Source organism: Microtus oregoni, unplaced genomic scaffold, assembly GCF_018167655.1.
Source record: "Microtus oregoni isolate MIOR12 unplaced genomic scaffold, Mior012 000031F_ref0000149, whole genome shotgun sequence".
Taxonomy (NCBI): Eukaryota; Metazoa; Chordata; class Mammalia; order Rodentia; family Cricetidae; genus Microtus; species Microtus oregoni.
The window spans coordinates 29,266,795-29,282,830 of record NW_024543090.1 but is presented as its reverse complement, the minus strand read 5'-3'; the positions used below and the strand labels follow the sequence as shown (position 1 = coordinate 29,282,830).

The following is a 16,036-nucleotide window of genomic DNA, read 5'->3' as shown; positions in this document are numbered from 1 at the left end:
GACAGTGCAGGAACACAGACAGCCTGTAACCTACAGAATCCTTGGCAGTAGACAGTGGGTCTGAGACCTGCAGCCATGAAGGCATGCACTATGCAGATGGCATGACCTGAGGCACCCTCGGTTGCTATTTAGTTGCACGTTGCTTTCTGCCTGTGTGAGGGATGGCTTGTAGACCCCAGCAGCTGGGTTTTGACGTGATGAATGAACCGGCATTCCGGTTTATATCGGTCATTTCCAAGTTCAGTTACTATGAACCAGTCTCCCCACAGCCGACACACTTCAGGGTATACAAAGTTTTTGCATCTCCAAATGAGGGAATCCAATCTTGCCTCTTAGTAACACACAGAGATGTGAATGTTTCTCCCATTCCCCATCCTCTCTGTCCCTACCTTGCTCCTCCTCTTTGTCCCAGAGAGTAGAAGGTAGACTCCAAACAGAATCAGGGTTGCAGACACGGCACTGGTTATTCCGGGGTTGGGTCACTGTGTGTAAAGGCCACCCTGAGGTGGTCCTCCTGTGGGCCACCTGCTTCTTTTCTCTGTGAAGAACCTGTGTCCCCGACACATCCTCATTCCAGCCTGCGCTCACTAGCCCTGAAGGATGACACTCTAACACAGAGTTCCCAGAGCTGGACGTCGGAGGAAGGGAAGCAGCCAGGCTTCATGTGAGCTGAAACTTTTCCCTCTAGTTCAGCTCTGAGTGACGATGCTGGGCATCCCTGAAGCTACTGGAACATGGCACAGAATCCCACAGCACACTCTTGTTTTCTTTTTTTTGTTTTTTGTTTTTTGTTTTTTTTGTTTTTGTTTTTGTTTTTTTTTTTTTTTTTGGCACATGCTGGTTGGAGAGAGAGTGAGTGGTAGGCAGACTGGAAGTTTAGCCAAACATATTCATTCCTTGGTTGTTGGCCACAATACCTTGCCCTCCCTTTTAACAGACCCACAGACAAGAGGCAACAGGAGCCAGGCCCCTGCAGCCGTGCTGGGGACCAGCCTGGCCCTGCTCTATATAACCATCAGCGGCCCCATGTGATAGAAGTCTCCCACACAGCCATCAGGCTCACTGAGAGCCTGGCCTTTCTCTTTTAGTACCTTTCCCTCACACAGTGACATCATGTTGTAAACTAGATGATTTTCGATATTAAATAATTCCACTGACATGAAGTCGTGGATCCAAATGTTTTTTTTTTCATTTTCTTGTGTTATTTTAGTCTCTTTAGACCAAAATGAGTATTCTTAGTCTCAGAGTTATTTATGTACTGGACTGTAGGAGACCGGCCTGTAACATAGAGGACATTTAATGCTAGTCTAGCCTCTACCTACCATCCACCAATAACACTGTCTGCATCCAACATTCCTGACATCTTCAAACATGGCCAAACCTCCCTTGAGGGTAAAACTGTCCTGGGTTGAGAATCAGGGACTTGGATTGACACAGCTGCCTCATTTGAGGACTAGGTTTAAGCAGCTGTGACAAAGGTCAGACCTCTTCAGACAGGGGCCTTTTATCCGGTATGCTTTGGTTTTGTATATGTAGATTTGTTCAGGAGTTCCAGATGTGGTTGGACAAGGGCCTGGGGGAATTGATGTACAAACTAATGCCTCTCCGGCTAGTGGGTCCTGGTGGGCTATCTGCCTGGGTAGTTTCCCTGATAAGTAGGGAGCTGAGTTACAACAGTCTCTTGAAGGTACTCAGGGCCCTAGATCTAGCAGGAGGCTCAGACTGGTGGCAAGACTTCCCTTCTACAGAGTTATGTTCCCCTGTGGCCTTCAGGGCTCTGAGTCACCCAACCATGAGCGTTCATCAAGAGCCAACTCACCTCTGTGGATGTGTGCCAGAGACAGTAAGGTGATATGGTGCATGCAGGAGTTCCAGGCACTGAAGAAATCCCCTTTCTTGGTTACCACCTGGCAAGGGAGGGGAGAAAAAACCCATGAGGAATATTTGGAGAAAAGTGAACTCAAAAATTTCCTTTTTATTTTGTTTTCTTGGTTTTTTTGGGGGGGCAGTGTGGGTGTTTGAGAGAGAGGGAGGTGCTGGGGCTTCTGGCACACAAGCCAAGCACTCTACCGTGGACTGAATGACACTACCCAATAGCACCCTCCTCTAATTTCATATCCTGAGACAGAACCTCACTGAGTTGTCTGGTGGGCTTAAACTGGTGATCCTGCCCCAGCCTCCCAAGTACCCAGGCTTAGAGGCCTTTACCAACCAACCCAGCAAATATCCAAAGGGTCCATACAACATACACGTGGGCATTGCGCAGTCACTGAGAGGCTGGATGCATGACCCGTGAGAGCAACTTGTGAGCAGAATGAATGTCCTGGTGGTGTCCAGGAAGTCCGGTCTGTGTGTGTGTGTGTATGTATGTGTGCATGTGTGTATATGAGTGTTTATGTATGTGTATGTATGTGTGCATGAGTGTGTGCATGTATGCATGTGTGTGTATGTGTGCATGTGTATATATGAGTGTTTATGTATGTGTGTATGTGCATATGTGTGCATAAGTGTGTGTGTGCATGTGTATATGTTAAGTCCTCACATATCAGGTATGGTGTCTAGTTATACCTGATATCTAGGAGGCAACACATGTTCAAGGAGAAATTTGAGGTGGGCCTGGTGGTAAAGGCCTATAATTTCGCTTGCTCAGGAAGCATATATACAATGAACTAAGTCCATTTAGCAAGTAATAGTAGTAGGTTCAGCCATGGGTGACAAGCTTACTGCTGAGGTGCAGTACTCAGTGTCCTTGCTTCCACTGCCATAGGGTGCTTCCTTTTGTGTTCAGTGTCTGATGACATGAGAAATGAACAGTCACGGAGACAGGAGCCACAGCCTGTCTGTGTGCATTGTTTCACTGGCACCCACCAAGCAGCGGGTCTCCTGGGCATGGAGCCCGAGGCACCTCTTATCTAACCAGAGACCTCAGTTAAATTTGGCGCTGCTGACCTTTACTTTGTTCCTCCTCCTCTTTCTTTGTTTCGAAGACTGAATGATTTGATATCAAACTTTTAGTGACTGTGTGTGTGTTCTCAAGGAACTAAGACTCAAACAGAAAGTTACACTTGATGTATCAACTTCCCATTTGTGTCACCCCCAAGCTGACAGGCCTCTCAGTTGGAAAGTAACCAACTTTGTGGTGGCTTCGCCTCTTCAGGGCCTGAAGCTCTCTCTGTCAGATACCTCCTCTAATGGTGCTTTGTGCGCTAGCGGAAAAACAGATCTGCAGAGAGCCTCTGCCATGTATAATTCAATATGAGGACCCGGGGCAGTGCGCACAGTCAGGAGGGCCATGTCACGTGACTCTCCAGCTCCACCTCTAACTGGGCATCATGACAGTCAGGGAATGGACAGACAGTGTTGGCACGGATGCTTCCTGAATCCGTATCTCCCTGGACAGGTGTCACTGTTCAAACTGACAAGGTGGGGCAGAGACTGGTGACTCTTGACCCCGTGGTGGGGCATTCACGGAAACTCTGGCAGTTGCTGCAAGTTCCTGAAGATAGTCTGGAAACAGCACTCACCTATCATCTTACAGGATAATGCCAGGGCTCAGCTCTCCTGAAGAGTGCACGCAAGGCAGGCGGTGGGAAGAACAAGCCACCATGCAGATGGCCCAAACAGAGTGATATGGGGACAAAGCTTTTCACTGGTCTGACCAGCAGAACACCAGGGACAGCTAAGTGACTGGAAAGGCCCTGGAGACATCTTTGCCTCCTCAAGAGCGTGAGAAAAAAGAGAAAGAGGAGGATCCAGGGAGCAGCGGGTCCTCCAAGCCCCCCCCCCCCCCATGCTGGCATCAGCTCTGAGAATGTCACTGCCCACAGGTGTAACAGCTAGTCTGCAGTCTGCACTGCGGGGAGTGTTGAAGAGTCTTTACTATACTAGCTATGGTACAATACAAAAGAAATCAACGCTCCTCCTAAGCACCTTTGTGGGAGGTTTAAGACTTTTAAAGGGACAGTTGCCCTTTTTCTGCGGCCATAAATAGCTACTGGAAACCTGAGTTTAAACTAGGCGCATCCAGGCAACAGGCATTGTTTTAAGCATTTAATTTTATTTGCTCACTTATTTAATCTTCAGAAGCCTTCGACATTTGCTGATATTTTCATGTCACAGGCTGAAATCGTGACTCAGAGAGGCTGAATGATTTGCCTAACATTGCAGAATGGAGTTGGAACTGGACAAACAGACTCCAAAATTCCTGCTCTGCCTCCTAATGGAGCAAGGGAAAGTATCTGAAGCCCTACCCCTCCCACTTGAACGGTACAGGTTACCACAGGTGACCACACCTGTAAACAGCAGGCCATTCTTCAAGTGTTTAATGAAAAGACACACGAGAGTGCAGTCAACGTACAGAGCAACAACAGGCTGGGAGAAAGGCCTTCCTGGCACTAGATGAGCATACCCATCCCCCTTTCGTTTCTAGAATGGATCTCAGCAGCACTATAGCCAGCTAGAAACCATTCCTTATAGATGATCCATAATAAAAAATACCCTAAGACACAAAGGCCTTCACCAACCCCGCAACTGACAAAGGTCTGATCTCCAAAATATATAAAGAACTCAAGAAACTAGACCGTAAAAGGCTAATCAACCCAATTATAAAATGGGGCACTGAGCTGAACAGAGAATTCTCAACAGAAGTTCAAATGGCCAAAAGACACTTAAGGTCATGCTCAACCTCCTCAGCGGTCAGGGAAATGCAAATCAAGACAACTTTAAGATACCATCTTACACCTGTCAGAATGGCTAAAATCAAAAACGCCAATAATAGCCTTTGCTGGAGAGGTTGTGGAGAAAGGGGTACACTCATCCATTGCTGGTGGGAATGCAAACTTGTGCAACCACTTTGGAAAGCAGTGTGGCGGTTTCTCAGGAAATTCGGGATCAACCTACCCCTGGACCCAGCAATACCACTCTTGGGAATATACCCAAGAAAGGCCCTATCATACAACAAAAGTATATGCTCTACTATGTTCATAGCAGCATTGTTTGTAATAGCCAGAACCTGGAAACAACCTAGATGCCCTTCAATGGAAGAATGGATGATGAAAGTATGGAATGTATACATATTAGAGTACTACTCAGCAGTAAAAAACAAGGACTTCTTGAATTTTGCATACAAATGGATGGAAATAGAAAACACTATCCTGAGTGAGGTAAGCCAGACCCAAAAAGAGGAACATGGGATGTACTCACTCATATTTGGTTTCTAGCCATAAACCAAGGACATTGAGCCTATAATTAGGGATCCTAGAGAAGCTAAATAAGGAGAACCCAAAGAAAAACATATAGGCATCCTCCTGAATATTAACCTTCATCAGGCGATGAAAGGAGACAGAGACAGAGACCCACATTGGAGCACCGGACAGAAATCTCAAGGTCCAAATCAGGAGCAGAAGGAGAGAGAGCACGAGCAAGGAACTCAGGACCGCGAGGGGTGCACCCACACACTGAGACAATGGGGATGTTCTATTGGGAACTCACCAAGGCCAGCTGGCCTGGGTCTGAAAAAGCCTGGGATAAAACCAGACTTGCTGAACATAGCGGACAATGAGGACTACTGAGAACTCAAGAACAATGGCAATGGGTTTTTGATCCTACTGCATGTACTGGCTTTGTGGGAGCCTAGGCAGTTTGGATGCTCAGCTTACTAGACATGGATGGAGGTGGGGGTTCCTTGGACTTCCCACAGGGCAGGGAACCCTGATAGCTCTTTGGGCTGATGAGGGAGGGGGACTGGATTGGGGGAGGGGGAGGAAAATGGGAGGCGGTGGCGGGGAAGAGACAGAAATATTTAATAAATAAATAAACGGGAAAAAAATAACCTCAGCTAACATCATATTTAATGGTGAAAGAATAAATGGTTTTTTTCCTTCTGGAAAGGATGGCATTCTTCTTCACATGGAGCTAGAGGAGCTAGACAGGGTAATAAGGCAAGAAAAAGAAATGAAAGCAATAAGTCTTATATTAAAAAAATACATGTTCATCTATAAAGAAATGCCAAGGAATATATAATAAAGGTCTTAGACCTTATAAGTGAATCAAGTGAGTCACAAGGTTCAAGAGCAATACTTTAAAAAAATCCCATTATGGGGTCAGAGAGACAGCTCAGTTGTTAAGAGGATTTGCTCCTCTCTCAGGGGATCCAAATTCGGATCTTTGAACCCATACAGGGATGCTCACAACAGCCTGTAACTCCAGCTCCAGGAGATCCAGCACCCTCTTCTGGCCTCCACAGGTACTGCATGCATGTGGTATACACATAGGCACATATACATAAATGAAAATAAAATAAATCTTTAAAAAATATCATGGCAACATCAGAAACATTAAGAACTTATAAAACATGTAAAATTTATACACAAACCCCAAAAGATATTGCACAGAGAAATTTACAAAGTTCCCTAAATGAAAGGCGGAGCTACTGTGTTCACAGGTGGGAAACCCTTGTTTCGCTGCAGGGTCACTTCTTCCACGCCCATCAAAATTCCAGCAGACTTTTGGCTTTGGTAGAAATTTGTGAGATGGCTACAAAGTCTACCCGGACAACAGAAAACCTAGAATAGCCAAAGGCAGTTTTGGGAAAGAAAAACCTTGGAAGAGTCACGTGATCTGATTGAAAGACTTTGATAAAGCTAAGGTAAACAGCGGTGTGTAATTGGGATAAGGCTAAAGGTACAGAGGAACGGGACAAGGCAGGGAGTCCAGGAATACAGCCACACACCTACGGTCGAAGACGGGAAAGAAACAAATTCTACCAGGATAAGTGCACACCCACATACAAACCCAAACAAACCTCAACCCTTACTTCACACTCTGTGCCAAAGTGAGGGGTCGGCCTGAATGTTAGAGCTAAACTCATAAGAATTTAGCAACCACTGGAGGAAAACCTTAGCCACATTGTGTTAGACAAAAAGCCCAGGAGCTATGATATGAAAAGCTTTAATAAGTTCTTTCCTCTTGCAGCACACTGCTCTTTTAAGGTCAGGTAATGGATCAGCGTAAATGTTTGCAAAGCGCATGTATGATGGGCTTTTACAAAGCTACCTAAGCACAGGCATAAACACAAGGACAGCAACAGAAATGCGTGGGAAAGGAAGCACAGACATAAAACACACCGTGAAAAAGGAAAACCCACTTAAACACATGGCAAAACCTGTGAGCAGACTCTTCACCCATCTGTATCTGACATGGAAAATAAACACACAAAGATGGTTTGAGAAATGCAAATCAAGACCACAGTGGGATGCCACTTCACACCCACTATGGCAACGATGAGTAAGACTGGCAATCTGAGGGTGAGCCAGGATGCCTGGCAGCCGGCAATCATTGCTGGTGGGCACAAGATGCCGTGGCCACTTTGGAAACAGTCTGGTAGTTCCTTAAGCAATTCAGCACAGAGCCACCAGGGAAGCCAGTGGTTCTACCCTGAGGTGTTTATACAGATGAATCAAAGACAGCTGTCTATGTAAAGAGTTGTAAGAAAATGTCCACTAAAGTTTTATTCATAATCACCAAACAGGTATCAATCCATATGTCCAGCAATCCGTTACTGGGCAAGCAGACTGTATAGACCCTTCTAAAGAAATAGTACACTGTAGCAAAAAGGAACAACCACACACACAGAGCCACAGCTGCATGATCTCAGAAGCACTTTGCAAAGTGACAGAAGCCAGAATCAAAAGGCTTATTATTGTGTGTGCAATAAATTATGCAAAGTGAAGAAGCAAGCGATGGTTCCATGAATCGATAGCAGAGAAAAGATCAGAATTTTCCAGGACCTGTTTGGGAGGAGAGATTGGCAGATGACAGAGTGGCTTGAAGGGGCCCTCTGGGGTGATGGGCGTATTCTGCATCTAGTTTTGGTGAGAGCTATTTGAGCACAAGCATTTGTTCAAACCCAGTGACCAAATACCTGAGATTAGTAAATTTAAAAAATATGCACTATATTATTCCATATATGTGTGTATGTGCATATGCACATTTGTATATAGAAGACGATTTTCTACAAAGTACTTCTGTCACTAGGGTTGGACACACAGCGTCCAAGGCCAGCCACCACTTCCCTGTTAAAAAGACCCCACACAGGTAGGTGCCTGCTTTCTTCTCTGTCCTCTCCCGGTCTGCAACCCCAGCCACCGCACAGCTGAGAGGATGGTGAAAAACTGGGCTACAGAGCTTGGCTGGCTTCTGGAGGCTCCTGGACCAAATGACCACAGTCTCTGGGGCCCGAGACAACAGAGGCAGATGTTCTCCCCACTCTAGAGGTCTGGTCCCAAGCCAAGGTGTCAGCAGACCCCACCCTGTCCAAGCATGCTGCCTTGCCACGCTCAACCTCAGGCTGTGGCCGGCTCTCTGGTCTTCCTTGGCCTGCCACTGTATGGCTCTAATCTTGGTGGCCATTGCTACAAGCCTCCTTCCATGCATCTGGTCTGTGCTTCTCCCCTTTTCTGAGGGCATCAGGCATATTGGAGTAAGGCCACTGCTCTCCAGGATGACTTCCTCAGTTATAACTTGGTTATAGCTACACAGACCCCTTTTCCAATTAAGTTGGCATTCATGGGTCCTGAGGATAAGGACTTGAACATACCCTTCTGCTGGAAACAATTTAACTCACATCATGGGAGAAGAGAGGAAGGACGGTAAGAGCCACAGAGCCACAGCAAGAGCACTGTTGGGCTTTGGCCATGGAACCACAGTGGGGCTCTGGCTGTCTGCCTTTGTTTTCCTATTGTGAGAGAACAAGACCACATTTAGATAAACCACTGCAGGCCCACATTGTGGCTGATAGTCTCCCTCTTCTGAGCATTATAGGGGCATCCTGGTCCCTTCCTGACCCAGTCAGTGGGAGCGTGGGCTCTTCAACTCTAGCACTTTGCTAGGCCCAAGGGAACAATGGATTGGATGAGCGGATGCCTAGTTCCTGTTTTCCAAGTTCTCCTGACCTGAAAATTCCCTTTTCCCATCTCAACTCTGGTTTTTCTCCACATCTCCAAAAGTTGCAGAGTACTCTTTGCCTTTCTTCTTCCCAACAATCCATTTTAAGGTTCCTACGGCAGCTTCCCCAGGACTTCTCCTGGCCCTTGTGCCCCGTGCCCACCAAGTTCTTCAGCCAGGCAGGTAATCTAGTTTCTCTTGTCAGTTCCACACCTCTGTTCCTGACTGGGTCCCCAGCTCAATCACTTGCTTACGGTCTGGAGGGGTCTCTTTTTGTAAAGTGTCTAGCTTCTTGGGCTTACAGCTAATGACTCTCAGCTTCCAAAGTTCTCCAGCAGACAAAACTCCACTGTGAGCATGGAAGCCAATGCAACACATCCTCCCTTTTAATCATATATACAGTTTATTGGTTCTATTCCTCTGGAGAACCGTACTGGGGTTTTTTTTGGGGGGGGGGCATAGTCACTTGTGGAGGGAGTTGGTCCTCTCCTTCCACTATGTGGGTTTCTAGGACTCGAACTCAGATCTTCAAGCTAGGCACTCCCTTGCCCCCCGAGCTGTCACGCTGCCCTTAGGAGAGCCCTTTTACACAGACTAACTATCCCCCCAAAATTGCTCCTGGCTCCAAGAGGAGCTATGGTTCCTGGTTGGGTTCTGAATCCCCAGGTGATGCGATAGGGCAGTTTTCTTCCCAGGGCACTCTTCTCTGCTACCTTGCTCTTTCCTGCCCTGTGTGCAGACCCCTGCCTGACCCTATCCCTGCACCAGCTCCTGTTGCACCAGAAACCTTCTCTCACAATGTGGCAGCCTTACCTAGGGGAGTGTCCTGAGGTGCAGGGCTGGAATTCACATGTGTTCCGAGAGAAACACAGAGTAGATGTCATAATGGCACACAGGCGTATCTGGTTCCAAGGACTATGGCTGTCTGGCACCTTGTCCTCAGGTCAGGGATGTGGCTTAGACCCGCGCCATTACTCATGCAGAAGTCTGTTGCTCTGCCCACAGCATCAAAGGCACCATCTTGCCAGGAGTGCCTGGGAGAGTGTGCACTCCATAGGCGTGGACTCAAATCTGGTATCTCATACCTGTAATCTCAGATGAGGCAGCAGGAAGGGAGATTGCTACAAGTTTGAGGACAGCCTTGGCCACACAATGAGTTCCAGGCCATCCTGACTACAGAGTGAAATGATGAAAAAAAGAAAAAAAGGTGAGCTTAGATGCACACACACACACATACACACATACACTCATGCATACACATACCTATGTCTGTACATACACACATACACTCATGCATACACATACGTATGTCTGTACAAACACACACATACACTCATGCATACACATACCTATGTCTGTACACACACACATACACTCATGCATACACATACCTATGTCTGTACACACACACATACACTCATGCATACACATACCTATGTCTGTACATACACACACATACACTCATGCATACACATACCTATGTCTGTACATACACACATACACTCATGCATACACATACCTATGTCTGTACACACACACATACACTCATGCATACACATACCTATGTCTGTACACACACACATACACTCATGCATACACATACCTATGTCTGTACACACACACATACACTCATGCATACACATACCTATGTCTGTACACACACACATACACTCATGCATACACATACCTATGTCTGTACACACACACACATATCTATGTCTGTACACACACACATACACTCATGCACACACATACCTGTCTGTACATACACACATACACTCATGCATACACATACCTATGTCTGTACATACACACATACACTCATGCACACACATACCTGTCTGTACATACATACATACACTCATGCATACACATACCTATGTCTGTACACACAAACATACACTCATGCACACACATACCTGTCTGTACACACACACATACACTCATGCATACATATACCTATGTCTGTACACACACACATACACTCATGCATACACATACCTATGTCTGTACACACACACATACACTCATGCATACACATACCTATGTCTGTACATACACACATGGTTTCCCTCTACCCAGATCTATGTCCAGTTCTAAGACACATGCTTCCTTCTCTTCTTCAGACATATTTTTTTTTAAAACAGGGTCTCATGTCTCCAAGGTCAACCTCAAACCTTCTAGTATCACAAGATGGCCTTGAACTTCTGACCCTCCACCTCTAGGGAATGCCTCAGCACCCTGTAAATGCTAGACCAGCACTCTACCACCAAATGAACTTTAAGTGCCCAACCCCAGGTCCAGATATTTCCACATGCAAGTCTCTCTATCCGCATGTCTTCTTCCTCTGCTCCCTCCTCCTGGCTTCAAGGTTTCCACCTCCTCCTAGAAGCCTCCAGCATCTTCTCTCCCCAGATGTGGTCTTCTCGGTGTTTTCGGCGTTCTCCTCTACCCTCCCACCCAGCTGGCACATCCATCCCAGGAAGTCTTCAGTACTGGAGCGTGAGCACTGCTCTGATTGTGTGACTGCAGCACCTAGCACAAGTCTGAGTGCCTGACCAGAACAATGGCTGGGTGGAAGAATTGGGCACTGAAGATGGGTGCTAGGATTAGAGGTAGATACACAGGTTGGAAGCAGAGAAATAGGAACAGTGGGTTCAGCAGAGACAGCCAGCCTCTCCCAACACGGCTGTGACAGTCCTGCTAGGACCTTTGCAGCCCACGCTCTCCCACAAACAGTATGAACAGGTTGGTCACAAAGAGAAAACTGAGCCCATCCCCATATAACCACTTCCATCCAGCCCCAAGTGGTAGGAACACACATATCTTAGATGGGACCTGCTTCAAAAGTGTTTCCCCATGGAGGCTTAACTGAACTTGTCAGAATATGAAATCAATACAGTCTTGGCAAAGGGCTTCTACAATTGAATATATTACTTCCTAATTTCCCCTGCTTTCATGTCCAATGAAGAGTCTGCTTTTCATTTCCGAGCCATCAGGGATAGAAAATGATTATGGGTGATGCATTCTCTTTGGCCATTTGAAAGCTCAACTCCTGAAATGGACCTTGATAATTTCCAGTAACAGATTTGTAAATAAATGTTTGCTGCCTGGTCCCTTTCCTAACAGCATCCTCATTTGCAAAGTTCCTCCTTAGCTGCTCTTGTAAGAGAGAAGAGGAAGAACCCAATCACAGGGTCTTAAATACACTGTACAGGCTCCGACACATGCATCTGGAGTCTGGTCAGCTAGATCGCGTTTCAACAGCATATACTCCCCATTCAGATGAAGACTGTGTTATTGGACCTGACTGCCTTTAGTATTACTTCAAGTCCACAAAAGGCAGAACAACATACATTTAATATGGGAACGATATTGTGCCTGGAGATCTTGTTTCCCAAAGCTGCAGCTGTTCTGCTGGTGAGGAACCTGGGACCCAGGAGGTGAGAGCTGAGAGGAGGGCATTGGGTGGAGAAAACTGGGGGCATTAGGGATGAGTTCAGAGGAGAGGCATCTGGAATGGAAATCACTAACCCTGCTGTAATTGGGGCTCCTTAGGGGTCTTTCTTCTTTGGTCATGCTGACCTGTGTTCCCAAGATGCAAGCTGGAGCCCAGTGCACCTTTGCTCTCTATCAAATGACCCTTCTCGGCTACCATCTCAGCTGAGGCTCACACTCTGGGCTGTTGGTGACTGTGACCAACACATAGGTCACTCTTGCAGCACTGACAAGAGGAGGATCGTCACAGGACTCCTCTGTGAAGGTGACGTAGGAGGTCTTCAGTGCCCTGTACAGGATACACAAGGCGCCGGTCCACCAACCAGCACTGTCACCCTCCCTTACTGGTGTCTCTAGCTTGTGACCTGAAAATCTGACTAGCTCGGTGCTAGGGTGGCTGTGACAGTTGTTCCCTGACCTCCCCAAGTCTTGTCTGGAAGGTCTAGCCTCACTTTGTGCCTGGGGTTGAGAGGAAAGTCCATTCATTGTTAAGACTCACCTCCATCCTCACTGCCTCCCCCATCTGTCCTGAACCGAGAACACAGGGGCCTTCTCTCTCCTCCATCTCTCTGTGTATAGAACCCAAGCCACCCTTCCTCCTAGAGGACAGGGATTATATACCTTTACAGCCGACAACACTCACAGTGCGTGGTATATGTGAGTCCCTATAACAACATTTTCAAACAAAAACATAGTTCAAATAAAAACACCTATAGGTCTTTCCTGTCCATCTGTCCTTTCTTAATTATACGTCCTAAGTTTCAACTAAGCAGTTATGTTTCTTTCGCTGAACTGAGGAGTTTACTTTCTTTTCATGGTACTCAGGTCAGCCTCAGTGATGAACTACTCCACCTCTCAAATTCCAGGATTACAAATGCGCCTTACAACACTGCTCTCATGTGGTGCTGGGGATTGAACCCAGGGCCTCATGCTTGTTAGGCAAGCACTTTACCTACTAAGCTAAATATCCACTCACTGGAACCAGCACTAACTGCCCGAGTAACCAGTAAGCATAAGAAAGAGACCAGTGGGAATCTGGGCATGTTTATAAGAGCTACCAGGAAGGATTCTAAGTCAGCAAGGGGCCTCTCCCCTCCCTTGTCAGCCTCTGAAACAAGAGAGTAAAGCTGGTGTTAGCACTGTCTTCAGAGTGTGGAGGCCAGATGTGTGCCCCTGGATGGGGACAGACCAAGTCTGTTCTCCAATTCCACATGTCACCCCTGTGTTTGGTCTTAAATGCTTCATCCCCGATTACGTGAGCTGCTTCAACCTGGCCGGTGGAAGCAGAAGCTCCCTGCCTGCCTGTGGTCTAACTGACATCCCTGCAGGCAGGAGGGCGGTTGCCCCACTGAGTTGGCATCAAACCACGGAGGGCATGCACTAGGATCACTTTATTGGTTCCCTTCATCTAGTTCACAACTGCAGTGACAAGAACTCTGCCAAGGACTGTGACCTCAGCAGAGCACAACGATCTGCCTTTGGAGAGGGCAGCCTGAAGTGGAATGATGGGTGCACTTTTTTTTTCTTAGACAGGGTTTCTCTGTCTGACTGTCCTGGAACTCCCTTTGTAGACCAGGCTGACCTTGAACTCACAGAGATCCAATTCCCTCTGCCTCCCAAGTGCCGGGGTTAAAGGCATGCGCCACCACCAACTGGCTGGCAGGTACATTGTTGCATTAACTAATTTTTCTGTCCCTATGTCAACCCTGGTCAGGGAGCTCTCCAAGGAACTACAGGTCTATCAGGACTGGCCCCACCCTTACCATCTCTCCAAAGACCTGATTCCTGAGGTCTGGCCTCAAATCAAGGCCCAAGAAGAATGTCCAGGCTCTTCGGCTCCTCTGTGTGCCATCAGGGCTGGCCCTCCACACCTCGCCTCTCGCATTCTGGTCTGTCACCGTGCTGTCTAGATTCCGTGCTGCTGAGGACCCACTGCATTTTACCATGTGACACTGAAAATTGTTTAACACAGAGCCCAGCACAGAACAGATCCTAGTGAATTCTCACTGATGTCCTTTGCCATTGATTCTTTTCCTCACTCGGTCTATAAGAGACAACAGGTTGGGCCACCTGTAGGACCTCAAAGTTTACAACTTATATAGAAAAATGGAGGGACTCTCATGTATACAGCCTAACTTCCGAGATGCCCTGTTTGAGTTAGACCTTTAAATCCTGTCATTGAGATACATACACCATATGCGCAGTTAGATGTGTGACATATCACCTTTAGTTTGCAGCTCAGTGCCTTTTAAAGTGTTTGGGGGAGGCATGCGCGTGTGCACATGTTCACACGATTGTATGTGGGCTCTGGGTCAATGTCAGTACCATCTTAATTGCCCTTCACTTAAAAAAGAAGATTGATTTATTTATTATGTATACAGTGTTCTGCCTGCGAGGAGAGGGCACCAGATCTTATTATAGATGGTTGTGAGCCAGCATGTGGTTGCCGAGAATTGAACCCAGGGCCTCTGGAAGAGCACCTGGTGCTCTTTACCTCTGAGCCATCTCCACCGCCCCCCACTTTGTTTTGTTAAAAACAGACTCTCTTGATTAACCCAGAGCTCCCCAATTTGGAAAGACTAGCTGGCCAGGAAGTCCCAAAGATCCTTATTTCTGCCTCCCCAGCACTGTGACCACAGCTGTGTAATACAGTGGATGCTAGGAATTGAACTCAGGTCCTCACGCTTGTACAGCAGGCACTGTAATGACTGAGTCATGTCTCCAACACCCATCCGTGAGTTCTTCTGTACGTGTACATACTCATTGGAACCATGCCAATCAAGGACAGCATCTCCCAGGCCCTTCGGAGCCTCCCCATGCAACACCACTCTCTCCCTTGGATGGTGACTACTGCATCACCCTCAACTAGTCTTTCCCCTCCTTGACTGCCACATAAATGGGACCAGCCAGTAAAACTCTTTCATATCACTAAGCGTGTCTGTAAAATTCACACATGCTGTTTCACATGATTCACCTTGTGAAGTCAACCACAATTTACCTCTCTAGTTTTCATATCTATAAACATTCGGTTTCCAGTTTCCAACTTGGGGTTATTAATAAAACTGCTATGAACGCTCCTCTATAAGGCTATTTATGAACCACATAGCTGTGTATTTGATACATACAGAGAGAGAGAGAGAGAGAGAGAGAGAGAGCGAACAGGGAACTGATCTCCGGGCCTCGTGCATGGAAGATGAATGAACACTCTGCTATCATGCTACAGCCCCAGCTTCTATGTTTACACCTTCGAATGTCTTAGTTATGAGACCCAGGGTTGCCCTGCACCACTGCTGGCTGAGCTCCATGGAGCACTTCAGCTGAAATGTGCCAGTGGGCGGGTGTTGGTACTTCGTTGTGGTTTTGATTTCTGGCTCCCTCTGACTAATAAGATCAGGCAGTTTCACATGCTCATTAGCTTTCCTTTTATCTTCTTTTATGAGGTGGATTTCAAGTCTTTTGTGCAAAGTTGTCTCAGATTGTATCTTTTCACTATTGCAGCGTGAGAGTTCTCCACACATTCTGGATAAGTCTACAAGAGCTAGTTCCAGGACAGGAACCAAAAGCTACGGAGAAACCCTGTCTCGAAAAATCCAAA

At 46.9% G+C, this 16,036-nt stretch overlaps 1 protein-coding gene across 1 annotated transcript in view; it reads right to left on the bottom strand.

The window, feature by feature from the left end:
* Window positions 1-16,036, bottom strand: part of LOC121465587 (acyl-coenzyme A oxidase-like protein) — a 300,287-nt gene that overhangs the window by 49,293 nt on the left and 234,958 nt on the right. Inside the window, exon 16 of the mRNA XM_041678830.1 lies at window positions 1,820-1,907. Coding sequence (XP_041534764.1) covers window positions 1,820-1,907 — 88 coding nt within the window. The remainder of the gene's footprint in view (window positions 1-1,819; window positions 1,908-16,036) is intronic.